This window comes from Xiphophorus maculatus, chromosome 18 (genome assembly GCF_002775205.1).
Source record: "Xiphophorus maculatus strain JP 163 A chromosome 18, X_maculatus-5.0-male, whole genome shotgun sequence".
Classification (NCBI taxonomy): Eukaryota; Metazoa; Chordata; class Actinopteri; order Cyprinodontiformes; family Poeciliidae; genus Xiphophorus; species Xiphophorus maculatus.
The window spans coordinates 8,628,205-8,652,185 of NC_036460.1; the positions used below are offsets into that span (position 1 = coordinate 8,628,205).

The window sequence follows — 23,981 nt, forward strand, 5'->3', positions numbered from 1 at the left end:
ATTCTAAGGGTAGTTTGGATTCATCCTGAGATAGATGAGAAGCCTACAACAACCCATATAAAATCAAATTATGGTTATTGCAAAAAAAAAAAAAGGAACTCAACATCCAGATGAATAAAAATTAAATATGCTCACCTAATCCCTTTGGTGTGATGCCACTACTGTCTGCGGGATTGGAGGCCCAGTAGTAGTATTTCAGCATATGCATGAGCTGAAGGACCGTACCAACCCGACGGATTGTGTTGTAAATGGTAGCTGTGCCAATGAACTCAGCAGAAAGGTATGTATATAATGAAAGCTGAACCTGGAATGAGAAAAACAAATATATATATTCATATTACCAACAGCACAGTGAAATAATTATTAAAGGCACATAACAGCTTCATCAACTGGACAAGGAGTGGAAATTAACAGGTGGGAAAAACCCCCAAAGTGGAAGCAGAGCTAAGAGATAAACCTGAAGTCGAAGTGCATAGTAAATCTAAAACATGGGTTTTTAAAAGGAAGTGGAAAAGTACGTTTCAATTCATGTTTTTGATGAGAACAGTCAGTCAAATTTTTTGTCATCAATGTCGGCGGGTGCTTTTGCAGTCTTGGTTTTTATGTACCCAACTTTTTCAGACATTTCCTACCGGCTTTGACAACCGATGATTTAGAGCACTTTTCTGTTATTTATTGCTGTCTACTGCAATGAAATGTAGTTATGTTATCCTTAAAACAAGATTTTCCTTGCTCAGAAAAAATTGACAACATTGGAGTTTAGGACAATAACTGGTATGATTTCAAATGTTTTTACCTATAGTACTCCAAAGAAACACCATATCTAGGTTAGTTCCTAAATTCCCTTATGAGTGGTAGAGTATGCAAACGTTACCTATTTTATATGCTGTGTGACATTTTAAAACACAAACTTCAGAAAGGTGCCCTTACAAAAAGGAAGGACACCTTGTGATTATTCTTTTGTTGCAATAAAGCTTCTTTGTAATAAATGTTACAATAAACTTCTCCATCAATTCTCCTGAATGCTATCTCCAAACGTTTCCACATCCTTCCTATAGTCTGCCTTATTACAGCTAAGAACGACATGGAGTTGAGATTTTATGGACTGGTGCCAGCAGAGCCATCTGTAGATTAATTTCATGGCTGTTTAGCTTTTGCACATTTGACATAACTGTGCAATATATGCTATATTTTATTATTTTTTTATTACAAATTTGGAGTTTTAACTGTGTGCTTTCCATTTGCTTGTTCTTCTGATACACTGTGTCCCCCAACTGTGGGTTGATGATATTCTACTCCATTCAATGTTCAGGCTGAATGGCTGGGATTAAAATAGCTATCTTAGTTAATACAAAAAGATGATTTCCTGAAAAATAATAAACTGGTAAATGACAAACAAAATGCAGTGGATTTTTAGCCAGGAAAAAATTATCCCATTACAAACTTTCACCTTCAGTCAAGGGTCCATCCAAAAAGCCCTTTCTCTTTATCTTGGCCATTTTCAGAGCAGATTTCACCCCACTTTTTGCCTGATTTGGCCCTGGTTCTTATACTGGAAATGAGAAGCATGCTTGCAGCATGCTATAAGTTGGTAGCAGAAAGGGACAGGTAAATGAATTTTACCACTTTGACCACCTAGGAGAGTGCACCCAAGCAGTTGGCCTCAGAGATGCTCAAAGTGCTCAAACTCCATTTCATTACCAAGCTGTTTCTCTCATTTTTCATCCTTCCTTTCTGATCGCTCCATTTTGAAGCGTCACTGGCATGCCTCTGGGCAGTTTGGTATTCCTTTCATACTTCTATTTATATATTTGTGTGCTGCCTACCAATAAAAGAAAAAAACACATTTGCCACACACACTACTTCTTTAGTAAGTCTGATTTCATTTTATGGGTAATTATTTAAATGTAGGATCGGAAAAACTCCAAAATGTTTAAAAAATGTATTTGAGACCAGTGAAATTGGAGCATAACTGCAACATTTAAATGTTCTATGCAATTTAAAAATGTGTCGCACAGGAACAAAGCACTTTAAAGTATCCAATTTAGGACACACCACCATTTTGAGAGAAATGTACACAACTTGTAATTGGAAAAAAAACAAACAAAAAACCATTCTTCCTCATGCTGCAAATTGCCGTAACACCTTTTGTCGTGTTAGTTGTGAACTTGGTTTAATAGCTTTCATTTATATACTGAGAACAAGTTACGGTTAGTTTTTACTTGTTCTTTTGTTCCTTCATTTATTCTCATTTGCAGATGTATTTTACCACCAGTTTTACCTGCTGCCATTGAAAGCTCACCTTTATTGTCACAAAGAAAATGTCTACTTGACATCTTGCTTCCACAAAAGAAGCTGGATGTGAAGAAATTTGTCTTCACACTTTTACAAAGGCAGTGGTGACAAACAGTCGAGTTTGAATCTCTGGTTGCTCATCTTGTTATTTGCGGTAGCTCACCTTGGCTGGGGTATAGATCCAAATTGCTGCATTAAACAGGATGTGATCACACAGCTGTTTCAGCAGTGGCGCTCCATGTGGCAGGCCATCAAGATACTTTGCAAAGGAGAGGAACTGCTCTAAAACAGCCCTGCTGATGTGTGCACGAGAAGACTGAAAAAACAGAGCCACAAAATCACAATAAAAAACACATTCATGATGGCATTTTAATATGGTCACTGGATTTTGAAAATCTATTTATTTGTAAATTAACATTTTAATAAACTTGACCTACAAGACTATTATAGTTGACCTGGAAACAAATTAAACTCATAATATGTAATATAATTTCAAAACTTGCACATGCTGAATTTTCTCTTTAATGCACTGGTAACAGTTAACCCATTTACTGGAAGAAAAGGCACACCAAGGTTTTTTAAAAAAAGCCATCTTCTTAAATTTTCCATCATACCATTTTCACAATTTAAAGTTGTTTTGAAGAGATGGCAGAGAAAACGTCAGAGTGACCTGAGGTTTCTCCGGCTGTGTGGAGCAAAGCACACAGCTTTGCACCACACAGCAGAAGTGTGTTGCCCCCTCACCTGTTCCTGCACACTATTAATCACCTGGTTGTAAGAAGGTTTTTCCTTTTCTTACAAGAAAGACAAATTCACGTAAAAGAATGACAAACTATTTTTTTTTCTTGGACTCAAGTGTATCATACTGAGACTCTCAGACAAACTCATACCTGGTAGAACACAAAATTTATCAATGCTTTTGGGGTAATGGAGGTTTCTTGGTCACAATATAAATAAAATAAATTTGTTCTCAAGTATTAAATACTGCAGTATCAATTCATCATTATAACATTGGTGAGAAATCAATCTACTCAGCTAGTTCATCTCATTATTATATAATAAAACAAAATAAGGATAAAATGGACACTTCTACAGGCAATTCTGCATGTGACAAGTGCCATTACAACTCATGCCTGGTGCTTATTGTCCTTCCAGGTGGGAATTTTGTGAAAGGAGGGAAGAAAGAAAAATGAAGCCCAAAGGAGGAGAGAAGTTGTGGCATAAACAGATCATGAACAGATGGTGCGATATGTGAACGTGTGAAACCTGGCAGCAGGAGGGAAGGGAGAAAAAACGGCAGCTCTCAGGTGCCGACTATGCCTGGCTGTTAGTTTACAGCATCTGAAGCCAGCAGACAGGCAAGTCACTGAGTGACAAAGTGGAGTCATATCTCAGTGCTCTGAAAGAGACAGCACTCTGGGGATGCCGGCTGCTAGATCTGAATCACAAAATGGGTAAATAAAGACTGATGCAGAAAGTGGGGACATGTTCCTCTGTTCAGTTCAAAGAAACGTACAGGACTTTGCCACGGGCAATGGAAGATTAGACTACTGACAGGGCTTTGAGAGTACAGACAAAACACTGTGCACCTTGATAGAACAAGACGCAGACAAGACACAGCGTACCTGGACAATGAGAGACAGCAAATGGGGTGTTCACTGGAAACTCACAGACTGTTGGTCTACATGAAATTGCATATCGTTCAAACGTTTTAATGAAAGCAAATGTGCAAAAAGAGATTTTTAAAGCTGATGCAAGACTTTTTAAATTGGAATTTGATCTGAATTAATGAGAGACAGAGGATCTCAATAAGTAAGGAATGTAATGTAAAGGTTACAGTAATTCAACTCAAAAGTGAAACTTGTATATATTTAAAGCACCTCACATTCTTCACCTATTTAAATCAAGTTTTCTTTTTAATCTACATAAGAATCTTTAATGTACATATTTTTAATAAAAAGAGTAATAATTTAAAATATGTCCATAAGTATTCAAACCCTTTGCTGTTACACCAAGATATAAAACACATTTTTTAAGTTCATTTCCTTATTACTTCGTGACTTGCTTCGTAACTGCTAGCTGAAAATGATTTTCTCAGAAGTTTTAACATTACAAAATATTTTCAATAAACGTGGACTTCCTAGTAGAAAGGAAGTCCATGCAATGAAACCACTTGTTACTTGGTCATGGCTTCTTTTGGATGAATTGCTGCATCAATGCATTTAAGATGAAGACAATCAACATTTGGATCTCTTGCTAAAACTTGCTTAGCAATCAAGCATTGCATCAAGATTGCAATTATTGCTTCACAATAGTTGCAATCAAGATAGTGGCTCTTTCTATAGTGTGTGTACACTTTTCTACCCCATGTTTTCCTTCCACTTAACTTTCCAGTGCTGTGTTTGGATGTGGCACCTTAAACAGACAGCTTTTTTGTTTTACTCCCCTTGTGAGAGTCAAAGGCTGTTTAGGAGACAACTGTCAAATCAGCAGTCTGACACATTACTGTGTGGCTTGTCTAAAAATCTAATTGGCCTAATATTTGAATTTCATGAGGACAATCATTTTGAATTTTAATCAATTGCAAATCTTAACCAAAATTAAAAGTAATTCAAACCTTGAAATTTCTCTATTTGTTAAAGTCTGCCCATTATAGAAGTTCCACTTTTTCAATCGAATGGTTGAGATAAATTCACTGTTCATTAACATTTTAATTTAATGATATAGACACTTAATGGGTTTGCCGGTGAAACTTTGATGAGATTGGCTCCATACCTTCTCTAGCAGGTACCCAATCACTAAAAAGCCCTTTCCTCCCAGCATCTGCTCCTGCATGGCCACAGAACTCTTCAGCAGCTCAACCAAAAAGGCTAGGAGAGTGGCACTGCAAAAAAAAAAAAGAGAGAGAAGAAAAGCTAAAAACTCATCGGGTTTCACAAGACTTCTTAACAGGAATTAAATCTAACAGTCATATAGAAAATTAGATTGTTATGGTAGTTCCATTTGCGTTGTTGTGGTGGTAAAAATAGCAATAGGATAATAAATTAGCTCTTGCAGCATGGGAAGACAGTGCAGCCAAGGGAAAACAACAAGGTCATTTTCAGAGGATGTCAGCAATCAGCTGGGGAATCAAGCCCAGCCTTTTATCCCTCTTAAATTCAGACAAGAAAGTTGGGGTTTTGTTTGAGTCCTCTGGGGAGCAAGGGGTGGTCTTTGAGGTGAACTCTAACAGATTGTGTATGTGTTCATACGGGAGTGGGGGTTCAAAGGACCAAGGCATTGCAGTGAAGAAAATGTTTCTTTGTTGTACAGCTTTTCTGCTGAAGCCTTTTGGCTGAAAGACAGTGGTGCTCGGTGACACTTCTTAATCGGCTTCCAATGGTTTCCACTCCAGCTCAACAAAAACAAGACTGCAATCACCCCTGCACAGACTTGCTCATATAGTGTGCACACAGTATGCATGCTCATCCAGTCTGATGTATATCTCGTATGTTGGTGCATAGTCAGTTCGAGGTCCCTTTTTCTCCATTAATTCACCTTTGCTATTACAGACAAAGTAAAGTAAAAACAGAAATGTGTGACAATCAACTTTGTGCTTTCTTGGTTCAGATAATTAACAAGAAACCAGTTTTCTTCCAGTGTGGTAGAACACAGCTGACTGATGGGTTTTCACTCCTGCTTTGCATTCAGGTTGGCAACAAGAAGTATCATAGAAAATTATTATTAAAAGGATATTTTAAAAATCACTATCTGTGCATGCTGTTGGGAGCAGCAAACCCTCAGGCAAAACAGGAAGTTAATTGCTGAAAAAGCTTTGAACTCCAATGCCCAGCAGGCTTTAGAGGGACTAAGTCTTAAAGCAACAACAAAGTGCCATGTTTGGTAGGGGTGCACACTGTGAACCAAAGAGGAACGCACGCTGGCGAGACGAGAAGAGGGACGGAGAGCAGAGAGGAGTGGAGTCTTTGGAGGCAGAGAGCTTTGGGGATCAGGGATTTGTGCTCCAATGTGGCCACTCCTGCATCCATCCATGTCATTAAACTGTTGCAGTATTAAAGCAGAGCTAAGAATCCAAACTGCACACAACCGCAAAGCTTTGGCAAGACAAGCTCAGGATAAGAGGAATGAGAGTAGAGATAATAATGAAAAATGGACTACAGTTTTATAAACACTATTACAGGATTCAGACTAATAAAACTTCTTTAACAGATTACTTGCTCAATTGCCTCGGTTTATATGTACTGAGAGCAATATTTGCTGTGTGCTGTGCATTATATGACTTCCCTTTTTCATATGTCTAAGCACAACAACTAACTGGCTAGATATAGGAAAGGTTACTTTTTGGTGAAAACAAAGACTTTCAACATTAATGCAACATCTTGCCAGCATGAAATCAAGAACTTCTTAAATTCCAACTGTACACTGATCAGGGACAACAGTATATGAATGGTCATATCAGACATTAATGCTGATTACACATTTTTGCAACCCAGTTGCAAACCAGCAAGCCCTTACTGGTCAGAATTTTAAGCCTAAATGGGGCTTAACATCTACTGCATTGCAATAAGTCTAACAGCTATGTAATGCTATCTTGGAGGAAAATATTTAAATATTTTTCTTACAAATTAACATGCATGAGATACTCCTAGTCCTACTTTAATCAATTTAATAATTTAGATGCAAATCAATTATTGCAACTATTTTCCCTGTAAAGACCCAGAAATGAGCTGTTCAGACTCAGACAGCTGAACAAACTATTCCTAAAAGAACGCTGGATCCAGAGAGTGAAACCTAGTCGCATTAACAGATCCAACCTGCTATAGTGTCATGTATTTAACATCTACTGCATCAAACAAGGTTGTGCTCTGCATGGTAACAACATATTAACCTACCAGACTGTAGTTTCCACCTGGCTGTCCTTTGACTGATGAAAGTCCAGCTGAGCAAAAAGTGGAAAGAGTACCTGGATACCACCAACAGAGTGGATGGCACTGTGGATGGAGTGTGTAACTGTGGCTTTCACATCCTGTGAGGATAAAAGTAAAACAGAAACAAATACTATGTTTGGTACAATATCTGCGAATAGACAAAGTCAGAATTTAAAAAATAAAAACAATGTTCCTGTTGACTGAATAAAAACATAAATAAAATAAACATAAATGAATTCATCATTGCCTCAGGTGGTGTGTACAGATTAAGAGTAATGCATTTGACCTGAAGCATAAGGGCGTGCGGTGAGTGCACAAAGATAGAGGCGTTTTCACGAGGCGAGGACTCCAGGCAAAGCTGTGCGTCGGTGGCCTTGGCGTTATAGGTGAAGGCGATGGAGCCTGCCAATTTACCGTCGTACAACACCTGCTTGTGATGCTCTGCTAAGTGGATATCACTCTCCGACTTGAACTTAAACGTACTCTGCAAAAGAAAAAACAAAAACTAGAGGAAATCAGGGAATTAGGAGATAAAAGGAAACATGAGACAAAATGCAAAGTTATTTTCTGCACAAGCCTCTTATCGCATTCTCTGTGGTGCTATCTTAATTATAACTTGATGAAAAAAAATTATTTGAGAGTGAACTGATTAAAGTTGCGCGAAAAAGGCAACATTTTGAAAATGCAATTTCTAAACTGATTAGAACTGTCTTTTTTAATTTTTATCAATCTTTATTAATCTTTATTAGTGTAATCAGCTACAAAATGCAACACAATTTACCATTTCAGTGATGCAAACCATTCTTGGCACAATTAGCTGGGAAGCAGCAGAATAGCGTAAAGAAGCTGTGTGAGGTGCAACATTTCATGACTTCACCTTAATGTCATTATCTTCTGCAAAAAAAAGTTGAATGTAATCTCACTTGTATATCTTCTAAAAACACATTACACCAATTGCATTAACATGTATTTTACAAAAACAAAGTACTTTTTGCTCTTTTATGTTGCTTAATATTGGCTCTCTTTCCCTTTTTTCTCCCTGGAGGAACATCACTTGGTGCTCTGCAACTTCTACAACAGAGAGTAATGATGAGGAGGAACACAGCCTGACCAAATGAATTAAGGTTCCTTTGAAATCTTAAATGATTGTTTACTTGTTTTAATTTAACTAGACGATTTATGCCAAACTTTTCTTGAATAGTATCCAGCAAAGCACTGTCATTGTGAATTCTCCTCTGCTCACTCTGAAATGGCTACCAACTGAACATGTGAGCATTTTCACTCTCCTAGAACTGAATGGGTCATTTAGGGTTTAAATATATTCGTGCAAAAGAAGTAAATTAAGGGATATCAGATATGATTGAAAACACAAATAAAACCTGGCAGTGTGTAATTAAGTTCTGAATTACTGTCGTTTCACAACCTGACAATTAGAGGAAAAACTTCAAAAGTTAAATCAAGTCCTTTTCAGAGAAAAATACTTTTTTCACCATCAAACTTCTGGTTAATTTAGGATGCCACTTTTAAATGTCCCTACAGTACAAGTGGGGGATTTCCCTTTTTTAATATTTCAGATTTACCCATTGCCATATTACCTTCTGCTGTCTCAAGACACTTTGATCACCTCATGAAAGCACAAGTCCAGCTAGTTAATGGTTCAATAGGAGATTTAATATAATTAACATAACAAATTGCTTATCAATGACAGAGTAGTCTTAATTTACTCAATCAATTATTTGTTGACAGATGAGCTAAAATAATCTGTCAAAGCTGTGAGAATGGACTAAGCTTAATACTTAAATCAATTCCTCTAATCAGTAGAGCTGAATTATTAATGAATGCGAGAAATGTTTTCCATCTTTCTCAGAATTATGGGCAGCAAGCATGTGCTGATAAGAGAGAGATAGAGCTCTGCGGCAAGGAAACAACCATATGGTCCCAGCAGATTTGTAGAAAAAGCTTCTCAGAGCATCCTGCACCTGCCTAAAATGCATCAAAATCTGTTATTTTTAGTTGAAGTAAAAACATAAAGAGGGCTACTGGCTGAGACTGTTAGTACTTCAGTAGAGCTCCATTTTCCCAGGATTCTAACCACGGGTGGTACTTTGATTTGGCACGAACTATACCAAGTAAACACAAAAACTAATGACCTGTCATGTCGAGCTAATAAGAAGAAACACCTACGCATATTTTGGGAACACCATGTATAAAACAGAAGTAGGCACTTAACCAAGAACAATTGCAGCGACTAGTTATTACCTCTGAAGTCGGAGCGTGGATCTGAAAACCCAATTTAAGCATGCCCGAGAGTCAAGTCTGAAAACCAACGGGAGATTCTAATGGGCATGTTCAGAGACAAACTAAATTCTTTGCATTTTATGCATGGTAAATGAATCTGCTTTTCAACATTGGTTAAACAGTTCTATGCATTCATACAATTTAATGAAACATGAATCACCAGAAATGCAAATAACAGTTTGATACCGCAGCTGTGCTCAGTGACAAGTTAATTAGTCATGGGAATTAAAGCTAACTAGTTACTAGCAAAAGACTTTAAAATGATTCATTTGCTATTTGTACTATTTCAAACAAAGCTGTTGTTCATTTAATGTGTATTAATGTAAAACATCTACTTGCATTAATGTAGCAATGGATGCCATCACCTAGCACTACATCCCTGCACATATTTCTCCAGTAAAAAAACATCAGAAATAGTAAGGATGAACTACAACTTCTGCTACACCACTTCTTACTTTGCTCCAAAAAATATATACATATACATATTCTCCTCATTTGCTATGATCAAGTCCACACAGCAGCTATTATGCATCTCATCATGTAGTCTCTTACATCCTTGGGTAGTCTTTTACTCATGGAGCCCAAGTGACCAAAAATAACAAGCTCCAGTGCCTCCACTTCTGTGCGGGCACTGCAGCAGTGTGAAAATAAAGATCACATGGGTTTTGACTATAAAACCTTGTGCCATGACAGCATCATTCCACAGACCAGCCAGTCATATAAAAGAATTAGGGCACAGTTCTCCCTTTTGCTCTAAGAGCAAAAGGCCATCCCTGAGCAAGGGCGAGCGCTTGAAAAGGTTCAGAACCCGAGTGTTTTCTGGTCTGAGTGTAACAAGAACTTTTAAAAAATGGATGCTTTCAGTACTGCAATGTATATTCAAAAAGACATCATTACCAGTCCCAGTGTAGGTGGCTTAATGAACTCCATAATTAGGAATAAGACAATACAATTACTCCCATACCAGCAAAAACTAGGTCAATACTTGCAGATGTAAAGCGTTTTAGGCTCTTTAGATTCAGCCTCCCACAGAACCATTAGAGGTGCATCAGATCAGTATCATAATCACTTAACAGTAAAGCAAATTGAAATGTAAACATAGAAACTGAAGCAAAAATAAACAAGATTCAGCTTCCAGAACAGGAACTCCTGCAAAGGATAGTAAACCTGGTCAATCAGATTCATTTAAAGATTTTTTTTTCTGTATTGATTATTCTTTGTTTTTAACTTCTGGTGTCATGGCTATTCTGTATCTGCACTAGGGTTATAGATTACACCTTCTGAGCCATAGCCTACACTGACGTAGCATTTAATTTTCCTGAAAGGAGAAACACGGCTGTGCAAGTCGGTCTCTTCTAGGGCACTTTGTGGTGCATTCTGCAGAGCAGCGCTGGCACAAATTCAGAGGACTAATCTGCCTATTGTAGCCCACGTATGGCAACAGAGATAGAGGGTAAGGACAGAAATAACCAAGTGCATCATTTGAAAACATGTAAAGTCATGGCTTAATTGCTTTGACGAGTCCAATCAATGATTAATACTTAGTGTGCAGTAAATCTGCCAGTGAAAACTTATGATGGATTGAGAACTTACAAGTACAGATTTCTTTTAAAGTGTTGATATTTATTTTTAATATACCATGTAGATCAGCAGTGTCAAACTCTTCGGGGTACAGTATATGAAAAATCTAAATGTTCTTTAAGGGTCGGTTGTGGCAGAATGTATTAATAATACCCATTAAATTGTTAATAAATTAAGAAACAGTCTCTAAATTAAATATTAAACATATTTTCACACTGATGAGTATCTCCAAGATTTTGCAATCAAGCTCACATATTTTGTGGTGCTAATTTAGAAATATTTGTAAGAAATTCTTATGATATTTACAATAATGTATGAGGATTAATGTGACATCCAGTAAGGCTGAGGCAGCAGTCATTTAAACCCAATGTTTTTGACCAAATCAGAAGAAATGTGGGAATTTGTTAATTTTGTGTGAATTTTGCAGATTAGTGAAAAACTGGAGGGACTTATTGATGTAATTTGGAGTCTAGAGGGCCACATAAAAACTATGGTGGGCTAGATTTGGCCCCCGGGCCTTGAGTTTGATATGTGATATAGATCATTTAAAACTCAAAAATGACACACACAAAAAAAGTTTTCACTTAATTTCTTAGCAGCGGTTTATAAAAAAAACTACACTAAGAAAACTGAAGCAACAAATCGTAAGAAATATTTTCAAGCATGCTTTTGTCAATTTTAGTACAACATTTTCTTGTGAAATTATCAGTACATTTCTCAGGATGTTCTACATCCTTGGAACAAATGCAAAAACACACCCATAAATGCTCATAATGAAATGCACAGAAGTCTTCCAGGTCAAAATCAAATCTAGCAAGTGCAATTTTAAAAAGAACTTGTAGATTATTTTGTAGACAGACGTTTGAGCTTCATGGCCACAAATCATGCAAGAAAATGGTGACCCACTGAAGCAATAATCTATGTCTATGTTCAGAAAAGCTAGAGAATTTACAGTTGCATTCAAAGCACTGTATAAGCAAGTCAAAGCGTGTCAAAGATCAAACACAGATGAGGTAACCAGAGATTGGAAAGGAAAAAAAATACTCCCACATCAGTATAGAGGTTTCTTTCTAAAGACTGAGCCAAACTGTGGACGTACAACAATAAATGTGTGCTGTAATCTCCTGCATTAAACCATGTCCCTGCAGCTCTTAATTAAAACAGGAAGGATTCCTGACAGCTGGACAACTTCCTAATTATAGCAACCCACTAGGCTACATTTATTATATTCTCCATTACTTATCAGAGCTCCATCACTTACAGGTAATTTTCTTTATGAAAAGAAAATTGCCTGAAATGAATTGTTCAAAATTCATTTAAGAATTTTTAACAATTGCCTCATTCTCTCTCTAGTAATAGTATGCAGTTCAAACCCTGCTTGGTTTTACATTATTTGGCTGAAAGTCATATTTCTGGGAAAAGAAATCAAAACTATACATCTTTGAAACTAGATTTCACCAACTCAACTCAGTACATTTTTAGGAACGTCCTGATTTTTTCCATCAAAGGATTCACATTTAAGTCATCTGTGCAAACTTCGTATTGATTTAACAAATAAATGTAACATTTTAACATTAACAATACAAAAGGAAAATACAGTGCAGGTTTCTTCATTCAGGAAGCTGTTTTAAATACACTAGGAAAAAAAGGATGATCCCATTAATGAAAAGAAAGCCTACATACCTATAATCCAATTTTGTAAAGCTATAGAATGAATTAAAGAACATTGTTTTTGCTAGAGAGTCTATTTTTGCTTTTGTAAGATGTAAATTTCAGCGTTAAAAAAATCCCTCTGATATAAACTGTGTGAGACATTATGTGTTTGGAGACGGTTTTGCAGTGCCTTTCATTGACTTTTTATGACAGAGTGCAAGTATTGAGTTTAAAGAACCGCAATTCTCCAAATATCAGGGGTAAAGATGAGAGTGTAAAGAGAAGAAGTAAACTGAGCAATCTTGGCAGACATTTAAAAACAAATAAAACAACGTTGAATTACACATCATATTAAAGAAGCTAAAACAGTCAGTGAAAAAATATTTGCAGCTCCTTTTACGGCAAGTCAAAGTTTCTCTATTCACATTCATGATTTGATGCTTTTTAGGCAGCATTGCTGCAGCTGATATAAGTTGGCTCAGGATTCGGTCCCTTTACCGAGTTCCTGCAGCTTTCCCCCAGTGTGCCATGCTATTATTCCCAAGGAATAGGTAATTTATGCAGCCGTTTATCTGGCAGGAAAAGCAGGACATAAGGCAAGGAACTACGGGGCAGCGCTTCTCATTGATTACACAAATGGATGGATGATTCCGACTGCTTATATATAATCTAATTTAGTCACCCACAAGCACATACCTTATAGCCTGGTCCTAGCTGATGAATTGCAAAAATCTGTGCCGGATTGAGAGCTTCACTGAATACGTAGACAGCTCCTAGCTGCCCACAGAACACTCTGTTTGCATCGGCTGTTTCTGAAGACCCGAGGAAGCACTTATCATAGCTCTGAAAGAAGGAAATGTAAAGGAAAGGGCATTTAGGAACATTAGCAATTTAGGAAAAAAAACAGGAACCACATTAATGATCACAGCAAAGTGCAAAATATGTAAACTGTTTTACAATTAGGATTTACAGTATGTCTATACTATAGCCAATTTCCTTTGTTTCATCTTAAAATGTGTAACCAGCAAAGCTCACAACATTCCATCAAAATGAAACCACTGAAACTAGTTTTTCGTTTCTGTAGAAATAAATGAAAGGTAAAACAAATTGTACGTAGATACAAGTGCAAAGACTGCATTTAAAAAGTATAAGTGCAACAAATTTAGAAATATAGGTGAAATACAAATTAGTCCAGATGTCAAAAAGCTCTTCATGAATCAGCATATTAAGAAGTCAACTTCAGATTTGTGGAATATACAAATACGTAAAGCCTAGTACACATGGTATACATAGTAAAATGTCTAGAAAAGTATAAAAAATTAGAAAGGAAAATCCTGAATTTAGCTCTCCATTACTCGGTTTAAATAGCTTTATTCTCTGTTACCAGCACATTAAAAATATCACGCTTCACGGAATAATTATGACTCATTGATTTTTTTCCACTCAAATGAACAAAACAGAGATCTGCAATAAGTGGAGCAAAATATTTCTTGAACTGAAAAGTGTGAATGCATACTGATAGTTTAAAACGCACATTTCAACAAAACACTTCACTCCTTCTTTTGCAAAAAATAACACATTTCTAAACCAGTCTGAAAAAAATAAATACTTGCGTTACTGCAGGTTCTTTGGGTCCTTCATGTTTAAAAATTCATCTTCAACATTAAAATCTGTCTAATTACATGATAACTGGATGAGAAATAGACCATGTCATCTTGCTTGCTAAGGGATTTAAAATGAGCTTTTCATAATGTGAATGACTGGAAATGCAAAACGTAAGTCCCTGTCAACCATGTGTTAAAATGTGTTACAAGTAAGGAGTACTTACATCATTTGTGTTGACGTGCCATGCCATGTCCCCATAAGAAACGAGCTGTCCGTTTACGTAGCATCTGATTTCACTGTTCCTCCAGCGGCTGTAGATGTGAACTATGCTGATCATATACCACTGGAGGTGAAGAGTGAGTCAGATTGAACGGAAATGAGCTCCAGAGGTGTTCGTTTTCAAAAACCACATCAATCTTTCTCATTTTTCCTTTGTACATTTGAAGTAATACATCAGAGAGGGATACTTAGACTCCATCTTTAGGAAAGAAACTACCGGGTGACTCTGAACCTTGATTTCTTTAGGCTTGAGCCATTATTTTAGCTTTGCATGGAGCTCTACAGTATATTAAATTGCTGTCATCAGGGAAATGTCAGCATGCAGAATGTAGCAATTACAAAAGACTGCTTGGATGTCAAGGGATGTTTGTCAATGCTCTGAATGCAAATGGCCTGTTGAATGGACTTTCACTGACATCACGACACAAACATGCTGAAGATTTCAGATGAGAAATGTTTGAATTTTAAGCGGCGAGAAATTTGTGCTGAAGAAAAACAAGAAGAAAAGTGAGAAAAATGTGGATTAATCACACATTTCAATTTTGAAAATTGTAATTGTGATGTTCAACAATATGTTGCCTTCTTCCCCACATACCACGCTGCTCTAATTAAAAAAATAAATAAATAAATACTCTGGATGCTCAGAATGTGAAGAATATTTATTTGTTTTGAAAAAACAATAAAAATAAAATAAATCTATGAACTCCACAATTTAGGTGTGAATGAAAACAAAATTCAGTAGATATTGATTTTGAAATATTGTATTTTAATACTTAGGGATTGTTTGCTTCTTCACTCTAAAAGACTCTCTTTGTACTACTTCCTAAGGAAACCTAAAATGTACTCACTTACTGCATTAGAAGTGAATAGATGGTGAAAGCATCTATTCACTGGACTGGATCTTTTGTGATCCAGTCAATTATTTACTGGTTCGACTGAAGAAAGGAGCTGTCTACGCATAAAGATAAAATTGTGTCAAAAAAAATTCATGGTGGAGCAGAAAAGTGAAGCCTGTCTGGAGGTCATTTAGAAACACATTTATTCACTAATGTCTGAATCCAAAAATCAATTAAAAAGTTAATTAATGCACTCTATCTTTGAACAGCTTCAACAATACAATACCTACACCGTGACTCCTGGAATGAGGCAAATAGCTTTCCTCGAGTGTTATGTGAAGCCTCTAATTGTTTCACACGTGTCAGGTGAGTTTTTCTGCTGCACAGGGACAGCAACACCACCGAAACACACCAAAATAAATTAGGTTTGATTCTCTAATCCACATTTGCATGTGTAAGACTCCTGAGTTTTAAACAACTCAGGTGATAAAGAAACTGTTACTAATTAAAACAAAATTTGATCGATTGAGGGTAAGCGATAATAAATGTAGCAAAAACTGCTCGGTTAAATCAACCAACAAAATATGCTTAAAATGCTGGGGAGGGTATTTTTCCCCTTTTCTTTTTTACATATTTAAAATTTAATTGAAGTCCACAAATGTTTACTCCTACTGCTATTAGATTTATTAATACAAAATACACAGCCATCGCAAATATTTTGACATTCCTGATAATGAGGTGAATGAAGCATTTAAATAAATGTGTTTTATCACAATGCCATAATGTCAAGGTGGAGAATTTCACCGTAAACATGCAACAGTGGACAGGGATATAATTTTTTGGGGGGGGAATTTGTTTAGTAAATTGCATCTTAGAAATGATTCCTAACTTTTTCTTTACAAATGACAACAGACGGTTTGCATGTTTTGTATGGTAATGTTGATGGTTTGATTGTTGTGATTAGATTCAACTGATTGAAGTTATGGGTATAAATAATTCTGGACTTAACTGGTAAAAGTGATTGTAGCGGACAGTCTGTGATAGCAAGAATCTACTGTTTGTTGCTGCCCTACAACATTGAGCTTAAGAAACTTATCTCCTCCAGTGTTGTGCTTACAATGTTTCTGGAATTATGTTTCCTGTAAATTGTGTTTAGAGGAAACATAATTATGGGATCTTTTCCATGCTATTTGCTAAATGAAATAAGCCTCAGTGTCATATGAAATATATACCAAAAGCAAACAAAAAATCAAGAATTAAGAAATTAGAAGATTCCAGAAACAGATTAAAGAAATAAAGCATAAATTAAAAAATGCTAATGTTACATCTGTTGAAAAGCTTAAATGTCAATAACTCTGGTACCAATTTTTAGTTGAAAACAGTATTTATTATTCGCTAGAGAATAAATGCACCAAATTAAAGGTTGGATTCTTTTTAAATTTTTCACTGTGAAACTATGCTACTGCAATAACGAATACATTTATTTCAAAGTTAATACTCAAATAAGCATCAAAACAAACATACCGTCCTGGGCTGAAAGTCATACTTCACACAGTGTTGGAAGCCTTTGCCTTTGGACTTCAGCGATGTGACAATCAAACAATTCCCGACAAAATGCGCAGAATAGCCAATGCCTTTGCTGGTGCGAAAGCTGCAAGAAAACATTTCAAAACTTATTTTATGCTCAACAATAATTTTAATCCAATTTAAACCATCTGAAATCTAAGAGGAAGCTTTGACAAAATTATGTAAGTTACACCTTTTGTCAATCACTGTGTTATTTTTGTCCAAATGTGCACTATAGTGCACAGTTACGTTTTGAGACGTCTATTTGAAATCAAGCACACAGCAAACAATAGTTGAAATCTGGTATTAGAACCATTTTAAAATGGAAGAATTTATAAGAATTTCTGAGGGATTTTTGGGTGTTTTGCTAAAACCATATTGTGATTATTTTAAAATGCGACTGTGTCACTTTCTGGAGTTAAATTGTGATTTGTTTTTGTACTTTGAAGTATGCATAAAAATGCCAGGGTTTATTATACAATGTTAAGTATATACATAAACAGTTAGAAGATTAGCAATCCAAAGAGAAAGCAATTTGAAAAAGAAACTTAAAGGCAATTCTTAAGCTCCTTAGCTTAAGAATTGCGCATATCTTTAGGAATTGTGCATATCTTTTCTGATGCACAAACATCAGAAAAGATAAATGAAATTAAAATTTGTTCAAATGTTGCATGCATCTGAATTATGTGATAATAATTATGGTTGTAGGAATATTTTGTCTAATCTTTTCAATCAAACATCACCAGATCATTTGACTGGAAATACAAACTGCATATAAAAACAAACAGTGCACAGGCCACTCTGTTCAGATGCAAACAAATTCCTTTTGCACATCTTTTATTCTGCTGACACATGCTAAATTTACTTTTACAGTCTTAAGCCCTAAAGCTATTATGCTGGGCTCAAATACCCATTGTAATGATCAAGAAACAAAGATACCCATCCTCAAAGCCATGCAAACACAGCTGTGTTTCGTACATAAAGACATATGGATCTCTACCCCTTTCTATAACAGAACTCTGAAACTCTGCTGGAGAAGCTCGGTCCGCCTCTAAAGATGCAATTATTTTTTTGGTTATTTACAAGCCTGCTGCTGAGCTGCGAGGCACCCAGAGCAATGCATAAACAGGATTAGCTTGGCAGATCTAACTCTTTTGTGACTGTCAGTGTAGAATAGAAGGCACATATGAAAACCTTTGCTAGTGCAGTGCTCCATGTCTTCTTCCCTTTTACATTTGCCATATCAGAGAAACAGAGATCTACTAAGGAGAAGAGTTTAAAACACTTAGATCCCCAAACACTGATGACAGCCAAGAGGTGATAAGGACCAAAGTGACTATTATCTCTGTCTAATCAGTCTTCCCTGTCAGACAGTAAAATCTTTCCACCTTTTCTGTCCACTCTGATTCTTTTACTTGACATCATAAATTACACTATTTGACTTTAATGAAAGGCTCTTCCACAAACAAAGAGAAAGAGCCAGACAGTGCAGCAATTTTGGATCATTGACTTTTACAATAATTACCTAAATCTTCAGGAGAAGCTGGTATGTGAGCGCTTTGTGGCAATTATTCAAATCTAAATGATTACCTCCACAGTGTCTCTAAGCCCTCAGTAATCCAGCTGCAGTACTTCGTTTCTACATCAGAATTTGTGGCATTATCTTGGAAAAACAAGGCTATTTTCCTAAAGACATTATAAAAATGCTGTACATGTGCATGTGACAAATAACGTCTAAAACTATTTTAACCTTGAAATACAATATTCAGTCATAAACTGGTTAGATTAGACAATCAGTGTTGGTCACAAAGCATCAGACAGAATAAGGCTTTGCCAATAAAGCTGCTGTTAGCTTCATAAGCCTCTGCAGGAGGAAATACAGCAGCAAAATTATTAAGGTGAAATAAAAAGCACACGTGTGTGTTTCTGTGCTCTTACCAGTAGAGATATGGTTTGTCCTTGTCTACATTGATATTATTCAGAGGATCCATTCTGAACCAAGTGTTGAATGTAAACCCGCTCTGATAAGGCCACTTAGCAATGGGAGGCAAAGCAATTGCCTAGAAGAAACATGATAAAAAAACACCATGAAGAAGCCAGGAAAGCTATTTAAAGTCTTTTGGCGTTCCTCCATACCAAGCTACTCAAAATATATATTTTGCAACAGTAACACTCTAGAATGACTTGGGTAAATATAAATAAGCCTCTGCAGGAGAAAGTATAAAAGTATTGAGGCTCTTTAAAATAAAACAAAGTGTCAAATGTCAAATCTAGGTGTAAAAAAACAATCAAAAATACAGTAAAATGGGAAGAACACATTGTTTAAGTATTTTTTTTTCAGAAAATAACTTGTCAATTTGAAAAATACAGAATGACCTTACAAGTGCTGTAGAGATAATTTAATCAAATCATTCAGATGTACAATGCAATTTAAATTCAATTACAAAACATTAATCCCAGAGGGAAATTATATGAAAGAATACATACTGCAGCCAAGATTTAGTCTGTTAAAATAACTGCAGCACTGAAGCTTGACTAAATAACTGCTAATCTTGAAGATTTTCAGCAGTGTCATGAAACAGATTCTTAATATTTTAATCTACTTATTTTTTAGGTCAAGCACAAAACCATAAAGCAAGAGAAATAACATATCTAATATTCAACTTTCTCACAGTTTAACTGATAGTTCCATTGCTGCCATATTTAGCTTCTTATCATTGAGGCACAATAATATTTCTGCACACCCTACGTTGATAAAATACTTTTAACAAACATTTTTCAGTAGACCACATGTAATGAAATTATATAATAATGATGCTTACTGCTGCGCTGCGACCAGGAAAGTTGAAGAAGATGTCCGGACCATGTCTCTGCGGCATCTGATTTAACACCGACAGCATTTTGATTGCATGCTTTGGCTGTATGTGTGTCAAAGGAGAGAATTACAACTTTTATTATGACAGATTATACCAGACGACAGGAAACAAGATAGATTCATCAAGCCATTCAGTTGTCATGTCACTAACCCAAAGGCCACCTTCTCCTCGGAGCATGCTGAAGAGCAACTTCAGTTCCTTCACTGTGATGCTGTAGCTGGCCAATACACCCAACATATCCACCAGTAAGTCTGGCAAAAGACATTGCAAGCAGACACACAAACAAAAGGAAAATTATCAAAAATGCAGTTGAATTTTATAGATACAACTAATCCACCTTGGACAGGAGATCCTCAAGGGGACTATTGCTGCTCATCCTGAGACATGGCTCAGTAAAAATCACACACAGCGCCTGTATCAATGTGATAAACTCCCTAATTTATAATAAACAGAAATCCAATAAATCACATGGTGCTCCACATTTGGCAGAAATTACTGCATCAAGTCTTAATTTGATGCCACAAGTTTAGCACATATATCTTTAGGCCATTATTCTTGGCAGTACTTCTCCAGGTCCATAAAGTTGGATGGGAGACATCTGTGCAGCGTCATTTTCAGATCTCTCCAGAGATGTTCAATTAGATTCAAGTATGGACTCTGGCTTGGTCACTCCAGGACATTTACAGCGTGGTTCTGAAGCCGTTCCATTGAGATCTTGGCCATGGACTTTGGGTCATTTTTCTGCTGAACTGTTGCCCCATTCTGAGGTCAGGAGCAGCCTGGAGCAGCTTTTCAACCTGCACATAGCAGCATTCATCTTTCCCTCTATCCTGACTAATCTGCTAGTTCCTGCTGACATCGCCTAAGCATGATGCTGCCACTACCATGTTTCACCTGAGGGATGGTATTGACCTGGTGATGAACTGTGTCTGGTTTCTTCCAAACATGACCCCATGGAATTCAAACCAGACAGTTCTTGGTCACCTGCATGACTAAAGCCCTTCTCCCCTGTTGCTCCATTTAGATGGCTGGCCAGGTTTAGGAAGAGTCTAGCTGCTTCCAAATGTTATTTATTTACCAATGATGGAGGCCACTGACCTCACTGGGACATTTGAAGCAGCAGAAATATTTCTACCTCAAGACAACCTCTGAGGTCCACAGACAATTCCTTTGATTTCATGCTTGGTGAATGACCTCTGACCTGTACAGTCAACTGTATATAGACAGGTGCGTGTCCTTTCAAATTGAGTCCAATCAACTAAATGTAAAACAGGTGAACTCAATTTAGCCAGTAGAAACATCTCAAAGATGATCATTGGAAACAACTCAATTCTGAGATTCATTGTAAAGGGCTCTAGAGGTAAATGACTGAGTGCACTGAGGACAGGAGCCAGGTAGGGCCAATAAAAAGACACACAAAAGGCCTTTCATGCGAGTAAAATCTTTGTTTTTCCAAGATTATGAAAACTTACCCCATAAATCCAAGCTTTTTTCATTGTCAAAAAAAGCAAACCTTATCTGCCTGTCATGAAGTTTGTAAATACGTTATTGTACACACATAAGCACATTTTCATCCTGGTAAAGTGTGGATGCTTATTTGTGCAAATGCTAAGACAACCCTATCCTGACTAACTTGTCATTTCTGCATCTGTCCAATTGTTATATTTTTCTTAAAAATCAACAGCCACCTTGATCATTCATACCCATCAAGAGACCAGATGTCATAATATAGCAGCTCTTAGAGACTTGTTTTTATTTTGACAAGCTGAATCTCCTACGTGAATGAAGCACCGAATGAGAGAGTAATCTGAAATTGGTAATTCTGACAGCATTAGCATGTCTTTTGAAAATCTAAACCGTATTTTGCCATCATCCTTGCTGAAAATTTGCTGTGATTCAGGCTAAAAACTGTTATTTTCATCACAACTGAAGTTTTGTATGTCTTCCTCTTTTAGCAATCCCAGAGTACAAATAAGGTGAATCTTTGTCAATAAGGAGACACACACCAAGATGTGTATTTGAGATGAATTCCTCAGAAAAATAGTTGGAGACTGCTGTTTTAACATGAACAGATCAGTGGCAGCTGCAAATGATGAGCAGTGGAACCCGTTGCTGTTAATTTAGCCAAATCAGATTTTCCTATGTTTGTTCTGAGGATGCTGGCAGGGCTGTGAATAAATAAGTCAGCTTTGTTAGGATTTGGACTTGGATCCAATAAGTCTTGTATTTACTCAGTTCAACACTTTTTTTTAGGAAGCCTCTGTATAAATATCAACAAGACAAGAATAGTTTCTCAAATCTAAATTTAAGTGGCATCCTGTGAGTGGTATTCAATGCTCTCACTCGCTTTAACGCGGTGGATAACCTGTCCTCCAAGAACCACTCGTGATACCTAAGTGATTAAAATACTGATTAAAAATAAATTATGTAAATTGAACCAAATAAGTTCCTCCAGTAACACATTTTCCTAGTTTACTTTTATTCCACGTCTTCAGTTTTCCAGCCTCTAAAGGTGACACTGCTATGTTCTTTTACATATTTACTTTATTGTAATTTCAGGAAAACATCAACATACTTTTCTAAATTCTGGGTAGACCAAATATCCCTCATTCCTGAACAATGAACAATGTAGATGGAAATCAGATTTTCCATCAAATTCTATGCGGCCAAATAATTTGCATTTTGGAAAAAAAGACTGATTTGCAAATGATTTTTCTGACTGAATGAAGAGAGCTTAACTTATATAGTAACCACGCATTAAAATGACAATCAGCTCAAAATTTACATTTAAAACAGCACAGCTCAAATTATATGTCTACTCATATCATCATCATACCTGCAATCATGTCATCCACTGAGCTCATTTTGAGCAGCACCTGTTGGATGAGCCCCACTTCAGTGCTCGTCTGCAGATTTCGAACACTTTTTCGAAGAATGGCAGTGAACATGCTCCAGATCTCAGCCTGGCAGGTGACATCACAGTGTTCCAGCAGCTCCACCATGCAGCCAATGCTCTCAGCATCCTGAATAATGAAGTTTGTCTCCAGGTCAAACTCTCCCCCCACCAACTACAAGAGAGAGAAACAGAAAATGTCCCAGCAGAAAGCATTTTTATAGAAGCCACAAGCAGGTTTTTGATTTATATTCTGTCATGCTTATGTAATGCTCGGAATGAATGCAATTTGAATTGTAATGAACTTAAGATATATTTTTGTTTGATCCAGCTATAAGCCATCTTGACCTGGATCTTCCTAATGGAATACAATTAACTAATAGCATACTTCTGCCTAGCATGTTTCAGATCACTGCTCCGATGGTAAATAGCTCTCAAAAGATGCAAGTGAGGTTTATCTTCCTACACACTGATTATAATGAGAATTTAAGCATCCATGACAATAAAACTGTTTGGTTTTTAATGAAAAGGCGGGAAATAGACACATTATTGCTTCTGCCCTCCACCACCACCACCAATTTAAATTACAAATGAAAATCACTTTAAAGAAAGTAGAAAACAACAATCAATAGTGCTCTTCTTCAAGACCAAAAAGCATGAAATTAGCTCTCTAAAGAAGTGCACTGTGTACATGAAAGCATACTGAAAACAACTCGCTGGTGGGCATCAAAGCAAAGAGGCAGCAAATGGCCCTGGAACCACTGCACCCACTGCACATTACTGTGACTGACAGGTAATAGTAAGGTGAAAGCAAAGAGCAGAGAGAAATACTCAGAGGAGACTAGTCCACTGCAGGAAAAACTGTGCCTTGCCTCAACTTCGTCATGAGATCTTTATGTGATGCCGTAGAGTGGAGGTAGTCAAGCACTTAGTTTCGTTCATTGACTCTTCTGCTCCTAAATCTACAGCTGCTGTTATTACAAGTCATCTTTCAATTTTTCAATGTCATCTAGTAAGACTGTTTGCCATAAAGATCAATCTACTTCTGATATTGTGTATACAGATAACAACAGTATAAAAATTTTAATAACAAATATTTTAAATAAACTGATTTTTTCTCTAAAATCTTCAAAAGAAAGCTAAAATACACACAATTCTTGACACACCATTG

At 36.5% G+C, this 23,981-nt stretch overlaps 1 protein-coding gene across 5 annotated transcripts in view; it reads right to left on the minus strand.

Moving 5' to 3' along the window:
- Positions 1 to 23,981, minus strand: part of LOC102233216 (neurobeachin-like) — a 225,499-nt gene that overhangs the window by 154,914 nt on the left and 46,604 nt on the right. For all 5 annotated transcript variants that reach the window (XM_023351738.1, XM_023351736.1, XM_023351735.1 and 2 more), the window contains exons 2-13: positions 22,754 to 22,985; positions 20,068 to 20,168; positions 19,864 to 19,959; positions 18,980 to 19,101; positions 17,000 to 17,126; positions 14,584 to 14,703; positions 13,452 to 13,598; positions 7,510 to 7,707; positions 7,188 to 7,321; positions 5,071 to 5,179; positions 2,459 to 2,611; positions 136 to 304 (exon numbers count right to left, since the gene is read on the minus strand). In XM_023351738.1, coding sequence (XP_023207506.1) covers positions 136 to 304; positions 2,459 to 2,611; positions 5,071 to 5,179; positions 7,188 to 7,321; positions 7,510 to 7,707; positions 13,452 to 13,598; positions 14,584 to 14,703; positions 17,000 to 17,126; positions 18,980 to 19,101; positions 19,864 to 19,959; positions 20,068 to 20,168; positions 22,754 to 22,985 — 1,708 coding nt within the window. The remainder of the gene's footprint in view (positions 1 to 135; positions 305 to 2,458; positions 2,612 to 5,070; positions 5,180 to 7,187; positions 7,322 to 7,509; positions 7,708 to 13,451; positions 13,599 to 14,583; positions 14,704 to 16,999; positions 17,127 to 18,979; positions 19,102 to 19,863; positions 19,960 to 20,067; positions 20,169 to 22,753; positions 22,986 to 23,981) is intronic.